The sequence below is a fragment of the Petromyzon marinus genome, chromosome 74 (genome assembly GCF_048934315.1).
Source record: "Petromyzon marinus isolate PM22_M1 ecotype Great Lakes invasive population chromosome 74, UKy_Petmar_22M1.pri1.0, whole genome shotgun sequence".
Taxonomy (NCBI): domain Eukaryota; kingdom Metazoa; phylum Chordata; class Hyperoartia; order Petromyzontiformes; family Petromyzontidae; genus Petromyzon; species Petromyzon marinus.
In genome coordinates this window covers 4,754,827-4,772,874 of record NC_133740.1, presented here as the reverse complement: position 1 = coordinate 4,772,874, position 18,048 = coordinate 4,754,827, and the positions used below count along the sequence as shown (strand labels likewise).

At 49.5% G+C, this 18,048-nt stretch overlaps 1 protein-coding gene across 1 annotated transcript in view; it reads left to right on the top strand.

Moving 5' to 3' along the window:
• Positions 1-1,357: 1,357 nt before the first annotated feature.
• Positions 1,358-18,048, top strand: part of LOC116958194 (uncharacterized) — a 342,903-nt gene continuing 326,212 nt past the window's right edge. Inside the window, exons 1-3 of the mRNA XM_076056175.1 lie at positions 1,358-1,598; positions 2,004-2,106; positions 10,888-11,055. Of these exons, the coding sequence (XP_075912290.1) occupies positions 10,911-11,055 (145 nt within the window). The 5' untranslated portion in view covers positions 1,358-1,598; positions 2,004-2,106; positions 10,888-10,910. The remainder of the gene's footprint in view (positions 1,599-2,003; positions 2,107-10,887; positions 11,056-18,048) is intronic.

Here is an 18,048-nt window from a genome sequence, read left to right as displayed (position 1 = left end):
GTTGATTGTTGTTGACAATGATGCTGGGTGTCTCTGTCTTGTCTCTCGGCGTCGTCTCCTGCTCACATCACCACCACCGTCACTAGCACCACCTTCGCTACAACCACCAACCACCACCGTCACTACCACCATCGTCACTACAACCACCACCACCGTCACTACCACCACCTTCGCTACAACCACCAACATCACTACAACCACCACCACCGTCACTACAACCACCACCACCGTCACTACAACCACCACCGTCACTACAACCACCACCGTCACTACAACCACCACCACCGTCACTACAACCACCACCACCGTCACTACAACCACTGTCACCACCACTGTCACCACCACCGTCACCACCACCGTCACTAACTTACCACCAACCACAATCACGTCACTACCGCCAGTTGCATGGCTGGTGATCGTTGTGGTGTTGATTTTTATGGTTGAGAATTGTTGTTGACAATGATGCTGGGTGGTGCCTCTATCTCACCTCTTCATGCCTCACACCACCACTAACTACCACCACCACCACCAACAACCACCAACAACCACTAACCACCACCGTCACCACCACCAACGTCACAACCGCCACCAACCACCACCAACCACCACCGTCGTCACCACCACTACCGTCACCACCAACGTCACAACCGCCACCAACCACCAACAACCACTAACCACCACCGTCGTCACCACCACCAACCACCACCACCAACCACCACCGTCACCACCACCACCAACCACCATCACCACCACCACCAACCACCACCGTCACCACCACCAACCGTCACCACCACCACCAACCACCGTCACCACCACCACCAACCACCACCGTCACCACCACCAACCGTCACCACCACCACCAACCACCACCGTCACCATCACCAACCACCACCGTCACCACCAACCACCACCGTCACCACCACCAACCGTCACCACCACCAACCACCAACCACCACCGTCACCATCACCAACCACCACCGTCACCATCACCACCAACCACCACCACCAACCACCACCGTCACCACCACCAACCACCACCGTCACCACCAACCACCACCATCACCATCACCAACCACCACCGTCACCACCGTCACCACCACCAACCACCACCGTCACCATCACCAACCACCACCGTCACCATCACCACCAACCACCACCACCAACCACCACCGTCACCACCACCAACCAACCACCAACCACCACCAACCACCACCGTCACCATCACCAACCACCACCGTCACCACCACCACCACCACCAACCACTACTGTCACCACCACCACCACCAACCACCGTCACCACCACCACCACCAACCACCACCGTGAGCGGTCACGTGAGTGACTACGTCACCGTTTTCCCGCAGCCTTTGTTCCGCCCGCCCGCCCTGTCGCCCCTACGGCGGCTGCCGCCACCACCACCGCCGCCTCCTCCTCCCTCCTCCTTCCTCCCTCCTCCTCCTCCTTCCTCCTCCCTTGCTTTCACGGGGGCGGGGGGGGAGGCAATCAGAGGCCGGAGAAGCCATCGCGAAGAGAGAGAGAGAGGCGAGAGAGAAAGGGGACAGCTCCCTCCCACCTCACCACCTCCTCTACCCCATCGCTGGTGGCCGCTCTTTCGCCATTGTTACTCACTACCGCTGCTATCGCTCATGGAGGGGGTGGTTTATATTATTATTGTTGTTGCTGCTGCTGTTGTTTCGGTGCGGAAAGCTGTCGCTCTCCTCTCGCGTCAATTAAATAACAGCCTCGATTAAAATCGTCCCCCACAACGCCTTAGCCCAGCGTAGAAGGCGTTCGTCTTGCGTGGAGGGAGACGATTTGGGGGGTGGGTGGGTGAGTGAGTGAGCGGGCGAGTGGCTGCCTGGCCTGGGTGGTGGGTGGCCAAATTTTGTAAAAACGTGGGAGTTGAATGCGCGACTTCTCCCGTCTACGTTTGAGATTTTGAGGTGGTAGTGGTGGTGGGGGGAGGGCTTTGTTTTATTTTGTCTGCTTTGCTGCGTTTGGAAAGGCGGAAGAATACAAATCGCTGTGACACACGAGGACGAGGAGGAGGACGAGGAGGAGGAGGGAGCCGTTCCCAGTCCCGCTTGGGGCCGACTCGCCCCGACTCGGTAAGTCGGCGCAGAGGCCCAGGTGTGGTCGAGGCTTTAATTCGTTTTTTTAAACATTTTTTTGTGTGTGTCGCTTTAAAGCGCTGCTGTTAATGCGGCGGCGGTGAGGGGGGGGTAAAAGAAGTATCGCCGGGGTTTGTAAAGTGAAGATTAATTAAGAAGCGACGTCAGTTTTATTTATTTATTAATATTCTCAACATTACTACCGCCGATTAAAAGAGGCGATGGCAGTTTTATTTAAACGTTGATACCCTCCCCACCACCACCGACAAAATATATACGCACAACAATCTGCGAGGAAAGGAGTAGGGGAATTAAAGTATAAAGCGATTATAACAGACGCACAGGAGAGAAATTAAACCCCCCCCACCTCCGAACCTCGAGGTCGAGGCCTCGACCTCGCCTAGCTCCCAGTGCCCGGTCTCGCGCTCGCCCGGCGGTGGCGTTCTAGGCAAGGGGGGAGGGCGCGCGGAGTAGACGGGCCTAGGCCTTGTGTTTGACACAAAACGCCGAATATACAAAGCCCCCCTCCCCTTCCATCTATCGATAGAACGCGACCTCGCCTCCCCTCGTTTTAAAACGTTTATAGTTGTGCGTTTCGTTTGTCTCCCACGGCGCCGGGTTTTCGCCGCGGCGTTTGCTATCTGTGTCGAAGTTGTCGTTGGCTTTCGGCTGCGTTAAAGTGGCGGGATAGCTCGCCTGGATTGGGCCCAGGAGGCTTCGGCTGGCGCTGACGGCGCCTTGAGAGTGGAAAAATTTTTGTTGTTAAAATTCCACCCCAAATTTTGTTTTTTGTTATTCGATGTTTTTTTTCTCTCTCTCCTTCCAAGACCTTAATTTGTATTAATCTACGACTTGGGGCGTCGTTCACTCTCCTCACGATTTTTGTTATTCCACCCCCTTATTCGGAGCGCGCCACTGGCTCCGATATGCCCATAATTACTCGTAATGTAGTAAATGTATAATATAGGTTGTTCTTTAGGTTAGATAAATAGTAATGTATAGTTAAAGGTTTAACCGCAACCTCCTCAGCCTTACCTCACTCATGGGCCCGACATGCTAATGCATACTCGTAAACGTACGTAACTTATAATGTAGTTTTTTTGTTTTTAGGTTTGATCGCGTAAATATGAATGTGTCGTTGATGCCGCCACCACCCGACTTAAACAAAACGTGCCAATTCGTTGCTAATTTGATCTCCAACACAGCGGTTGTGTTGGAGATCAAATCGACAGCATAGTACAGCAGCACATCGGTGTATTGGAGAGTAAATCCACAAACATTGTACAGCACAGCGGTGTATTGGAGAGTAATTCCACATACATTGTACAGCAGCACATCGGTGTGTTGGAGAGTAATTCCACAAACATTGTACAGCACACCGGTGTGTTGGGAGAATAATTCCACAAACATAGTACAGCACACCGGTGTATTGGGAGAGTAATTCCACAAACATTGTACATCACACCGGTGTATTGGAGAGTAAATCCACAAACATAGTACAGCACAGCGGTGTGTTGGAGAGTAATTCCACAAACATTGTACAGCAGCACATCGGTGTATTGGAGAGTAATTCCACAAACATTGTACAGCACATCGGTGTATTGGAGAGTAATTCCACAAACATTGTACAGCACACTGGTGTATTGGAGAGTAATTCCACAAACATTGTACAGCACACTGGTGTATTGGAGAGTAATTCCACAAACATAGTACAGCACATGGTGTAGTGGAGAGTAACTCCACAAACATTGTACAGCACACCGGTGTGTTGGGAGAGTAATTCCACAAACATTGTACAGCACACCGGTGTATTGAAGAGCAATTCCACAAACATTGTACAGCAGCACATCGGTGTATTGGAGAGTAATTCCACAGTACAGCACATCGGTGTATTGGAGAGTAATTCCACAAACATTGTACAGCACACCGGTGTGTTGGAGAGTAATTCCACAAACATTGTACAGCACACCGGTGTGTTGGGAGAATAATTCCACAAACATAGTACAGCACACCGGTGTATTGGGAGAGTAATTCCACAAACATTGTACATCACACCGGTGTATTGGAGAGTAAATCCACAAACATAGTACAGCACAGCGGTGTGTTGGAGAGTAATTCCACAAACATTGTACAGCAGCACATCGGTGTATTGGAGAGTAATTCCACAAACATTGTACAGCACATCGGTGTATTGGAGAGTAATTCCACAAACATAGTACAGCACACCGGTATGTTGGGAGAATAATTCCACAAACATTGTACAGCACAGCGGTGTGTTGGGAGAGTAACTCCACAAACATTGTACAGCACACCGGTGATGTTGGAGAGTAATTCCACAAACATTGTACATCACAGCGGTGTGTTGGAGAGTAATTCTACAAACATTGTACAGCACACCGGTGTATTGGAGAGTAATTCCACAAACATAGTACAGCACACCGGTGTGTTGGAGAGTAATTCCACAAACATTGTACAGCACACCGGTGTGTTGGAGAGTAATTCCACATACATTGTACAGCAGCACACCGGTGTATTGGAGAGTAATTCCACATACATTGTACAGCACACCGGTGTATTGGAGAGTAATTCCACATACATTGTACAGCACACCGGTGTATTGGAGAGTAATTCCACAAACATTGTACAGCAGCACATCGGTGTATTGGAGAGTAATTCCACATACATTGTACAGCACACCGGTGTATTGGAGAGTAATTCCACAAACATTGTACAGCACATCGGTGTATTGGAGAGTAATTCCACAAACATTGTACAGCACACCGGTGTGTTGAAGAGCAAATCCACAAACATTGTACAGCAGCACATCAGTGTATTGGAGAGTAATTCTACAAACATTGTACAGCACACCGGTGTGTTGGAGAGTAATTCTACAAACATAGTACAGCACATCGGTGTATTGGGAGAGTAAATCCACAAACATTGTACAGCACACCGGTGTATTGAAGAGCAAATCCACAAACAGTACAGCACACCGGTGTGTTGGAGAGTAATTCCACAAACACTGTACAGCACAGCGGTGTATTGGGAGAGTAAATCCACAAACATTGTACAGCACACCGGTGTATTGGAGAGTAATTCCACAAACATAGTACAGCACACCGGTGTTTTGGAGAGTAATTCCACAAACATAGTACATCACAGCGGTGGGTTGGAGAGTAATTCTACAAACATAGTACAGCACACCGGTGTGTTGGGAGAGTAACTCCACAAACATTGTACAGCACAGTGTATTGGAGAGTAACTCCACAAACATAGTACAGCACAGCGGTGTGTTGGAGAGTAATTCCACAAACATAGTACAGCACACCGGTGTATTGGAGAGTAATTCTACAAACATAGTACAGCACATCGGTGATGTTGGAGAGTAATTCCACAAACATTGTACATCACAGCGGTGTGTTGGAGAGTAATTCTACAAACATTGTATAGCACACCGGTGTATTGGAGAGTAATTCCACAAACATTGTACAGCAGCACACCGGTGTGTTGGAGAGTAATTCCACAAACATTGTACAGCACACCGGTGTGTTGGGGAGTAATTCCACAAACATTGTACAGCACACCGGTGTGTTGGTAGAGTAATTCCACAAACATAGTACAGCACACCGGTGTATTGGGAGAGTAATTCCACAAACATTGTACAGCACAGCGGTGTGTTGGAGAGTAACTCCACAAACATTGTACAGCACATCAGTGTATTGGAGAGCAAAGATGATGCTAGTTGTAATTACTGACGAAATGTTGTACTCTGTAAATGTTGTGGATTTGCTTTCCAACACACCACGGTTGGTTTAACACGTAGGCTTTCGCGACCAATATTATTCATAATAAAGTTTTTTTTGGGTTAGATCGCGTTTATTTATAAATGTGTCGTAACCAAACTGAAAATGTTGTGGATTCACTCTTCAACACACTGGTGGGCTGAAGTAGTGAATTATTTGTCTTTTGTCAGCGTGACACTTTTTTTTGTTGATTGGCCGTGTCGGGTGGTGGAGGGTTACGACACATTTATAAATAACGTGATCTAACCCACAAACCTTTAATACGAACACAACGGTTGTTTTGTACTAATAACGAATTGGCACGTTCTGTTTCCGTGACAAAACCTTGCAAAATTGTCTTGTCCGGGTGGTGGTGGCGGGTTTCACGACACTTTTACATTTACGCGATCTAACCCAAAAAAAAACCTATACTATGGATCATATACAACATCGCGTAGGCCTTCTGTACACGATAGTGGTGTAGCAGTTAGCGCTGCGCTACAAACCTGGCCCACCCGGGTTGAATTCCCGCTCACGGCCACCAACACCACCAGGTAACGATTTATCTGAACCTGTCCTGGCGCCTCCCCCGTGAGGTCCTCTCGGCCTCAAATAAGTAGCTGGTGTAGCGATGGCGGTGTGTGTAGTAAACATCCCTAATGGGTAGAGTCGAAGGCGACCGGGCGTGGTGCTGGCCACCCACCCCCTCGTGTGCCACGGTGTGCCGCTCTTCCTAGGTGCCGCTACTCGATAACAGCACTTGCCCCAAGTATGTTAGAGGCTACACGGGGGGGAGCTTTGTCTTGGTCTTTGGTGTTTACTAAATGTGCGCGTATATTGCTCTGCTGTTGTTGTTGTTGCTGCTGGTGTGTGTGTGTGTGTGCGCGCCACATTGTGTATTGGCAGACCGTGCCGAAGAAGGCAATAATTGACACTGCGTGTGAGTGAATTTAGATTAAATATGCTGCTGTTGCTCTCAGAGCATTTAAGATTACTCTTGTACCGCTTGCCTGCTGGAAATGCGTTTTTCCTACCGGCTCCATGGGGGGGGGGGGGGGACGGTGCGTATCTTGTGCCCTGGGATTCTGAAACTGCAATTGTAAATACGCCACGCTCACTGTCAACACGCTGAGCATACGCCTGCCGTTACCTTGCGAGGTTCCTTTTAAAATGCCGCATGCGGTTTTAGTTTGCAGTGCCAGTCGAATGTTACCGGTTTCCCCCCAAAAGAAACGTTTGCTCAGTCTTTGCAACATATGCCCGGCCCTCTGTGCACTCGTGATGGACTGAAACTCATAATAAGAGTGTGCAATATAAGATGTTCTCGCGACAAATGTTGCGCCTGCGGTGCTGCTAACAAATGCATTACAGTGGATCGGGGAGCGGTGGCGCCCCGAACCCCGACCGGGCCCGAGTTCGATTCCCGCTCACGGCCAACATCGGTGACGGATTTATCTGAACTGGTCCTGAGTAATCCCCTCGGTCAGACTGGACATCTGTGAGAGAAGGGCTTTTTGTAGCTCGTCGGATTGCGCCAGTATGAACCAACTTTCGGATTCTGAAATGAGGTACGGTGCCAAGTGCGGTGTGTTAGTGAACATCGCCACGAGGGAGACAAAGGCGGCCGGGCGTGGTGCTGGCCACCCACCCCCCCCCCCGTGTGCCGTGGCGGCCTTCATAGGTGCTGCTCGCTAACAGCACTTGCCGCGGCAGTCTGTTGAAGGCTACACTGGGGATCGTTGTCTATCTCCCACAGCTATATATACACACACACACAAAACATAGATCTCTCCCCCCCATGTTAGCCTTACACTGCAGGGACAAGTGCTGTTAGCGAGCACCTATTAAGGTCATGACATCACACAGGTATTACGGAGTATGGTGAGCCCCATCCTTGGCAGCATACGCGCACACCGTTTTATAGGCGTTGACGAGGTCATCATTGGTTTTACGGTAGAGAGACCCGGGGTCTGCCTGAGGGTTTGACTCTCGCTTCTCTCTGGTTTCAGCAAAGAGGACGCCGTTCGTTACCTTTTGACTTGCGGTGTTCCGTCTATGGCGTCTGCACCACGTGCGGACTCTTGACGGTGTCCAGAAACCTCGCTTGTCGCGAAAGCCGTTTATCAGCGATGAAAGTCAGAAAATTATCCCGCTCAACAAAATGCAAAGAAGACTGCGGAGGTGCGTGCCTGGAAGGATATTGACAGACTGGATCACGTACTTTTAGCGTTTAATATTTTTACGTGACCGAGTTAAGGCCCGCCGAGCCTAGTGGCTCTTTTTCATAAGTGACCTGGCGAGCACAAATGATAGCTTAACGATGTGGCCTCTGGTGTGGAAACTTCTATCGGCCAAACACTCTGAATCCCATGTTTCTAAATGTGAAGGGGAAAAACTGGCGGACCTGGAGAAAAATCCATGCGACCACGAGGAGAGGACACCGCAAACTCCAAAATGCACAGGCAACAAACTTGGGAATGAACTCGCAATCTACTGAATTCCAGGCGAGGTAGTTAACATATCACCATCGATTAGGGAACAGATTAATCCCTTCCGATGACGTGAACGGAACGGTAGTTCATCGGAATAGAATAGGAATGAAAACTGAATTTAACTCTTTTATATTATGAGACCTCCTTTGCCAGTAACCAGATATAGAAATAGGTTTAACCTATATCTGGTTACTGGCAAAGGAGGTCTCATAATATAAATGCTCACCCCGAGCCCTCAATACTCTGATAGTGCGCTGTTTTTGAGTTGTACGCCTTTTGGCGTCTTCTGGTCCAACACCAATGGAGACTAGGCTCTAAGAAAAGCCGTCTCGGGTGTGGACCAATCAAATTCAAGGACAGTGCACATTATTATCAGAGTTGTCTTTTTTGTTTGCGTTTTGACTGCTTGTGTTGTGGTTATTGCAGACATGATGCCTTGAATAAAGGTGTCAGTTTTTGTGCCAGTTAAAAGGGTTAAACCTATTTCTATGAATTTAACTCATTTCGTCGGTACGGAGGCTCCCACAAGGCCATGCGGGAGGGTGCTACTACCACTGCCACTACTGCTGCCACAGCTAATGCCGCTACTACTACGCCTCCCGAAATAAAACTAACGCCGAGCCGCTCGCACGCTCCGAGATTCGGCGGGTGATCGGGACACACCCCCGGGCCCATCCTGGAACTTGCATCAGACGTCAAACGTCTCGGACACGGGAGAAGGTCAAAGGCGCTCAAATAGTTGCGGGCAAACAGTAGTAAGTGGGCTCGTGCAGGATAACACGTCCACGGTCTGGAGGGACGGTGCGCCGGTGGTCGAGACTAAGCGCGGAGTGGCAGCCGAGGGAGGGAACGCGTCCCGGAGGATGTCCACCACGGAGATGGGGAGCGGGATATATCCCCCGCTCGGCAGTTTCCAGATCCCGGAACGCAGAGCGACTAATCGCTGCGCCACCGCTCCTCCGCCCCAGTTGTACGTACAATGCACGATATGGGTAGGGGTTTTCCTTGGCACGAGCGACTCTTTAACGCATTTTATCGACCGCCTTAAGGCGCTTTACAGAGAATTAACAGTGGTACAACAACGGCATGTGTGATTGTATAACGGTGGAGGTGAGGTGGACGAAATAAATGAGAGGAAGCAATGGTGGGGGGGAGGGGGGGCGGAGGGGGTGCGAATCTGTGATGATGCGTGAATTTGGTGAAAATTGAAATTGATGACGGTAAATGATGATGAATTGATTGAATGAATGGGGGTTGATGAGTGATAGCCGCGTAATGAGAATATGAAGGGGGAACAGGAATGGCGGTGGTCGTTATGAGGGGGAGATTAAGGGGAGGGTCGTGGGGTGTGCTGGGGGGGGGAGGAGTATCAAGAAGTGAGTTTTGAGTGAGCAGTGGAAAATTATTGGGCGAAGGTGACTGCTTATTAATGCGGACGGGGGAAGTTTGTTCCAGTGGAGGAGGGGGTGGATAGCGACGGCGTGGATTGAGCACAAGGAGGAGGGACCGAGAGAGAGAGAGAGACGGCAAAGCTTGAGAAAGGTTAGGCAGTGGTTCTTAACATGGGGGGTGCATGATGCCCTTTCTGGGGGGTGGCGAGACACGGCCAGATTCTTTTTTAGAAGGTGAATCGTCGAAACACAAATGAGAAGCCACGGTCACGTAAGTTACAACGTACTTTTGTTTAATCAAACCCTAGTGTGTGTGTGTGTGTTTGTTAACATGTGTTACATTGTTGTTAACAATTGAGAAGGAAAGGGAGTTTAGGTTAAGAACCGCTGGGTTTAGGGCCTTTGGTTCTTGGTTGAGGCAAAGAGCGAAACCTGTCCGGGATTATTTTTAATTTAACATCCCCGCCCCGCCGCCCCGCCGCCCATCCCAAGTGGACGAGATTCGTCGCAGGAATGCCGACACCTCGGTGTGGGGTTTGGGGGGAGCGTTTCAATCGCAGCAGTGGATTGATAGCTGCCGATAATGATTGACGATGATGACTATGATGATGATGATGATTATAATAGTTTGTTGTCCTTCCGCCCGCACCTCCGATTTAGCACGGTTGGCTACTTACGGCTGCGAAGGAAAGTTCTACATACATACTAAACTATAACTACACACGCTACACTGTACTCTACTATGCATTATACTACATGGAAAACGAATTTCTTTACAACTGCTTTTTATGTTTAGTTTGTCCTTCCCCCCCCCCCTCTCACCTCCAACTGAGCCCGCGGTTGGCTTCGTACGGTGCAAAAGAAGTCCCAACAATAGATCCATAGACCCATAGAGATGCGTTGCGGTGGCAGAAATGGCTCGGTTTGAGCGAGGGAGTGTCGCTCCCGGGCCCACGATCACCCCCGTCCCCTACGCGATTAGTGCGGCTCAAGCTGGCGGTTGTGATGGTGGACCTTAACTGCCCTCGCCCCCGGGTATACGTTACATACGTGCGCGTCACGTACGCATGCACGTTACGTACGTGATCCCTCCCTCCCCGACCTTCCCGCTAGTGCCCGTCCTCGCAAGGCCGACAATGGACGAATTCCAGGCGGCGGCGGCGCAGTTCCTGCCGGACGACCCGACGGCCCTGCGCGAAGCAGCACGCAACCACAACCTCTACCACATGTGGCGGGAGATCTGGGCCCGCAGCGGACGCGTCACCAAGGAGTGGAACCCCTGTGAGTACGGCGGCGACGGCGGCGGTGTGGTGGTGGTGGTGTGTTGCGGGTGTGGGCGGGTGGTGGTGGTGTGTGTGTGTGTGTTGCGGGTGTGGGTGGGTGGTGGTGGTGTGTGTGTGTGTGTTGCGGGTGTGGGTGGGTGGTGGTGGTGTGTGTGTGTGTGTGTTGCGGGTGTGGGCGGGTGGTGGTGGGGTCCGGCGTAGAGCCCGCAGGTGGATTCCGTGACACCTGACGACAATGCAGGAGTTTGAACTTATTTCAGCCAGAGAGACACGGGGGGGGTTTTCAAGGATTCCCTTCACTCCCGGACGTCCCGAACCTCCCTTGCTTTCCCCCCCCCGCCCGCCCGCACTCGCACAAACCTGCGAGAACCCCCTCATCAGTGCCCTGACTTATTACAGACCAATTCAGACTTTGTTGGTCACCCAGTGCCCTTCTAAATCTCAAAACGTTCATCGGCCACAAAGTCCCATCGCCCTTCTAAATCTCAAAACGTTCATCGGCCACAAAGTCCCATCGCCCTTCTAAATCTCAAAACGTTCATCGGCCACAAAGTCCCATCGCAAGTGAGAAACACAGATTTTTTTTTTTAAAAATGGACGCGTTCTTTTGCCCGTATTGAAACGGCTGTTCTCGCCGTATGGACCTGAAAACTAAATTTCCCTGTACAAAGAAAATGGGTAATAAAACCTCGTGGGTTGACACGTATGCTGATGCATTCCTGAAGCTCCTTTTCCCGTAGCTTCCTTGACCTTTCCGCTTTCCCTCCAGCCCAACCACCTTCCCACATTCTCTCACGGATCCCAGCCAGCTTCGCCTGGTAGGAGGAGGGGGGGGGTTGGTTTAGTGTTTGTATTTGTATTAGTTTGGGCAATTTGTTTACCATTTACTTTGCAGTACTATCGTGTTTGTGTAACTGTTTGTTGTTGTAACGTTCTTACCCCCATGCCCCGACCTGGACATCTGTGAGTGAAAAGAGCCTTGTAGCTCATAGGATTCGTCCTGCAGTATAAATATTTTGATTCTGGATCATCCTCCGCTTTCCCGCGCTCTTTCCATTTTGAATTTCTCCCTCCAATCTCTTCAATGTCCCCTGCCCCAACAGTTTCCCCCTTTTCAGGCCCCGTTGAGTAACCAATCGGAGGGCTTGTGTTTTCCTCCCTACTCTCGGCGTCATGCACGCTGCGTCTGCAACGTTGCGGTGAGCATTCTCGCCTGTGAATGAATCATTGCAATTGGCTCTTTGGAAGCTGGATTAGAGGGCGTGCCATCATAGAACTGAAACAATCTTTTGTTATTGTTACCAGGTTAGTTAGTTATTAGTTATTTTTCAGAAGCGAACCTGGCCCCCGCAAGTGATAGCGGCCCAACAAAGTGCCTACCGTCGTCATGAACATTGCGTGGAAATTATAGCAGCAGACAAATAATCAATAAACGCATAGATTTACATAGAGACTCATAGAGATACATAGACTCATAGAGATACATAGATTCATAGAGATACATAGACCCATACAGATACATAGAGACCCCATACAGATACATAGAGACCCATACAGATACATAGAGACCCCATAGAGATACATAGAGACCCATATAGATACATAGAGACCCATATAGATACATAGAGACCCATAGAGATGCATAGAGACCCATAGAGATACATAGAGACTCATAGAGATACATAGACCCATAGAGATACATAGACCCATAGAGATACATAGACCCATAGAGATACATAGACCCATAGAGATACATAGACCCATACAGATACATAGAGACCCATAGCGATACATAGAGACCCATAGCGATACATAGACCCATACAGATACATAGACCCATACAGATACATAGACCCATAGAGATACATAGAGACCCATAGAGATACATAGAGATACATAGAGACCCATAGAGATACATAGACCCATAGAGATACATAGAGACCCCATAGAGACGCACAGATGGATATAGAGATACATAGAGACCCATAGATCTACAAAGGGACCAATAGAGATACATAGACCCATAGAGATACAGAGACCCATAGAGATACATAGAGACCCATAGAGATACATAGAGACCCATACAGATACATAGATACCCATACAGATACATAGACCCATACAGATACATAGGCCCATAGAGATACATAGAGACCCATATAGATACCTAGGGACCCATAGAGATACAAAGATACCCATACATATACATAGATACCCATACATATACATAGAGACCCATAGAGATACATAGAGACCCATAGAGATACAGAGACCCATAGATACACACAGAGACCCATAGATACACACAGAGACCCATAGAGATACACAGAGACCCATAGAGATACACAGAGACCCATAGAGATACAGAGACCCATAGAGATACACAGAGACCCATAGAGATACACAGAGACCCATAGAGATACACAGAGACCCATAGAGATACACAGAGACCCATAGAGATACACAGAGACCCATAGAGATACATAGACCCCCATAGAGATACATAGAGACCCATACAGATACATAGAGACCCATACAGATACATAGAGATACATAGAGACCCATACAGATACATAGAGACCCATACAGATACATAGAGACCCATACAGATACATAGAGATACATAGGCCCATGGACTAAACTCAACTATGTATTTATTTACCAGGTAAGGCCCTGACTTAGCCGTTCTGTAGCCCTTTTTTCAGAAGCCACACTGGCCATCACAAGTGATAGCTCAACCAAGTGGCTCATCATCATCATCACGTGGAAATGTATTGCAGCAGCCACTTACTCTTGAACGTGTATACACAGTAAGTAAACCCTTGTTAGTTCGACACATGGGGCCTCTGGCCTTGCCGAATTATCCAATATTACGAATTGTGCACAACGGTGACTCCCGCAGTGCCTCCCGCCCCAATAAAAACATCCAAATTTGATCGGCAAAAAAGTAGCGCCATCAGTAGGCAGCGCCGCAGGCGACGGAAGAGGGATGAGCGGGTAGGTTCCATGTGCTAGGTGCCCGAGGTTGTGGAGGGGGGGCTTAATGCACTTACTGAAACGCCAAACTGCACTCGCTTAAACTTCACATTTTTTTTTTCCGCCTGGCGATTAATGTTTACTCAAAGACGACGGGTCTGCACGAGCGCTCGCCACGTGAGCCGCCATTAATGTTTACTCAAAGACGACGGGTCTGCACGAACGCTCGCCACGTGAGCCGCGATTAATGTTTACTCAAAGACGACGGGTCTGCACGAACGCTCGCCACGTGAGCCGCGATTAATGTTTACTCAAAGACGACGGGTCTGCACGAACGCTCGCCACGTGAGCCGCCATTAATGTTTACTCAAAGACGACGGGTCTGCACGAACGCTCGCCACGTGAGCCGCCATTAATGTTTACTCAAAGACGACGGGTCTGCACGAACGCTCGCCACGTGAGCCGCCATTAATGTTTACTCAAAGACGACGGGTCTGCACGAGCGCTCGCCAGGCGAGCCACCACCCGGCAGAGTCGCCGTCGTTCTGGTCGTGTCGCGCGGGGTCTCTCCGCGCGACACGCCGAAATTGGACCATTCGGCACGGCTGTTCGGCCCGTGGCGGATTGCTAATACACCGTGCATACGCCGAAAGCGCAGCCGTGCGGACATATTCCCAATTACGAATGATTAAATGCCAAAATAACGGGCTTTTACTGCACGTATAATTTACACGTGACGAGCCACATGGGTGAACGTTTATTCGTGAAAAGCCAGGTCGCTTTTGTGGAATAAGAAAATAGCTCAGTGGGCTCTTGCCCGGTAAAATAAAACTAAGCTGTATATATTTTTGTTATTTTTCGCAGGTAAGGCCCCACTGACCTATGCAGCTCTTGTTCAGAAGCGACGCTGGTTACCACGAAAGATAGCTCAACGAAGTGGCTTGTCAAGTGTACATTTATAGCAGCAGACAAATATTCTAAATTATAAACGCACGTTGCTGAATATAGAGGGGAGGGACCCATGCAATCACGGGGAGAATGTGCAAACTCCGAAACAACAGGCATGAGGGTCGGGATCGAACCCGCGACCTCCTGTAGACCAGGCAAGGTGGTTAACATCTCATAGCCACCGTGATGATGATGATGAGAGAGAGACACAGACCTGTATACCAGGCGAGGTAGTTAACATCTCATAGCCACCGTGATGATGATGAGAGAGAGACACAGACCTGTCGACCAGGCGAGGTAGTTAACATCTCATAGCCACCGTGGTGATGATGAGAGAGACGCAGACCTCCTGTATACCAGGCGAGGTAGTTAACATCTCATAGCCACCGTTGTGATGATGATAAGAGAGAGACAGACCTCCTGTAGACCAGGCGAGGTAGTTAACATCTCATAGCCACCGTGGTGATGATGATGATGATGAGAGAGACACAGACCTCCTGTAGACCAAGCGAGGTAGTTAACATCATAGCCACCGTGATGATGATGAGAGAGAGAGACACAGACCTCCTATAGACCAGGCGAGGTAGTTAACATCTCCTAGCCACCATGGTGATGATGATGATGAGAGTGACACGCAAACCCCAAATATACAGCAGGCGTCAGGGTCGGGATCGAACCCACGACTTCCTGTATACCAGGCGAGGTAGTTAACATCTCATAGCCACCGTGGTGATGATGATGATGATGAGAGAGACACAGACCTCCTGTATAACAGGCGAGGTAGTTAACATCTCATAGCCACCGTGGTGATGATGATGAGAGAGACACAGACCTCCTGTATACCAGGCGAGGGAGTTAACATCTCATAGCCACCGTGGTGATGATGATGATGATGAGAGAGACACGCAAACCCCAAATATACAGCAGGCGTCAGGGCCGGGATCGAACCCACGACCTTCCGTATATCGCCACCGCGGCGCCAGGTGGCACGGTAGTGGTGCGGCAGGCAGGCACGCGATTCAAAAGGTTTGCACGATCAACTTCTCGTTAAACCTTTCCCGTTCCGATGACGTTCATGTACATGCGTGTACATGCACATTGTCTCGAGGAGGGGAAGCTCTGCTAACTTTTTCCGCGTTTTCAAAATCAGATTTAAGGGTCATAAAATGCAGATTTTTTTTTTCCGTTCAAAACCGTTTGAATCCGAAATATCTCAAACAATCAAAGATGGAACACAATCAGTTCCCCCTTTAAATTTATTTGCCGTCTAATGCTCTATCAAACGTAAAAAAAAACGCACTCTTATATTTTGAACGGTTTCTGAATGACATCAGGCACAAATGTGTTTATGGGGCACTTAAACATCGATATTTGATGGCCTCTAAATGAAATATCTCAGATTTGTCAGATTTCTCTCCCTGTTTGTGTCCTAAAAGCTACCTGCGTAACAAATTGCAGCTTTTTACCTTGTCGGGAAGTACCCTCGGGGGTTTTTGAGACACAAATTAAGGTCTTCTCCATATATATAAAAGGCAAAGTTGTGATTGTGTGTGTCTGTTCAAAATGTTTAGCGTACTTCCCGACATGCAACAAACTTGAAATTTGCCATGTGGGTACTTTCCAGACTGTACACCATGCAAACATTATAAAATACAATTTTGTGGGGTTTTTTTTTGGGGTGGGGCAAGCTCAATAATGCAGATACTTTTTGCACGGCAAGTGAGCTGTGACGTCAGATCTGTCACGTGACCCGCGCACGTGGAAGCGTAACGCATTGTAGTGTAGTGGTTAGCGCACCTGGGTCTGCCCCGTGACCTCCTGCCAGCGGGCGTTCGACACTTCACGTGGCCTCAGGGTGCACATAGCCTGGCACAAGCGGCGTGGTGACGTCACCACCACTTAGTGGCGAATGGCGGTTGTTGTTGTGTCTGTGTGTGTGTATCTGTGTGTGTATCTGTGTGTGTATCTGTGTGTGTGTATCTGTGTGTGTGTATCTGTGTGTGTATCTGTGTGTGTGTGTGGAAGCGTAACGCATTGTAGTGTAGCGGGTAGCGCTACGCCGCGCTAGGAACCCGGCGACCCGAGTTCGATTCCCGCTCACGGCCACCACCGGTGACGATTATTTCACCCGCTCCTGGGCCTCCCCTAGGTCGACTCGGCCTCAAACGAGTAACTGGTGTGGTGTGTGTGTGAACATCGCCACTGGGGAGACAAAGGCGGCCGGGCGTCGTGAATCCAAGTCCCGGGCGAAGCCGGGTAGTAAAGCTCATTGTTTATAAGATGCACAGGATACAGCGAAGTGTAACATGGTACAGCGATGATGCTAACTCTCAACTTCTCTGTGAGTCTCTGGTTCTCCGTGTCTCTGGTTCTCAGAGTCTCTGCGTCTCAGAGTCTCTGAGTCTCTGAGTCTCTATGGGTCTCTGTCCATCTCTATGGGTCTCTGTGAGTCTCTATGTTTATCTGAGTCTCTGTGCGTCTTTGAGTCTGGACCTTTATGGGTGTCTGTGAGTCTCTTCTGAACGGCTGCTGATGCAGTAGATGCGGAGCAACGACTACAATTGTCACATTCAGGTGGTCAAGCGCGTATACTTCGGCCGCGAGGTTCCGTCAGTGTTCATTTGGAGGATCCTTGTCCCAGGACCTGTCTGGCACGCTGTTTGACCCTGAAGAGGGCCGTTGGCGCGGCTTAGCGTTGTTGTTGCACTTTATATCGGTAGAGATTGATGATCGATGTTGTTGGTGATGGTAGTGGGGATGGTGGTAGTGCGTGTGTGTTGTTGCTCTGGCGACCGGTAGAGATCAATGATCGATGTTGGTTGTGGTGTTGGTGGTGGGGATGGTGGTAGTGCGTGTGTGTTGTTGCTCTGGCGACCAGTAGAGATCAATGATCGATGTTGGTTGTGGGGATGATGGTAGTGCGTGTGTTGTTGTTGCTCTGGCGACCGGTAGAGATCAACGATCGATGTTGGTTGTAGTGTTGGTTGTGGGGATGGTGGTAGTGCGTGTGTTGTTGTTGCTGTTCTGGAAACCGGTAGAGATCAACGATCGATGTTGGTTGTGGTGT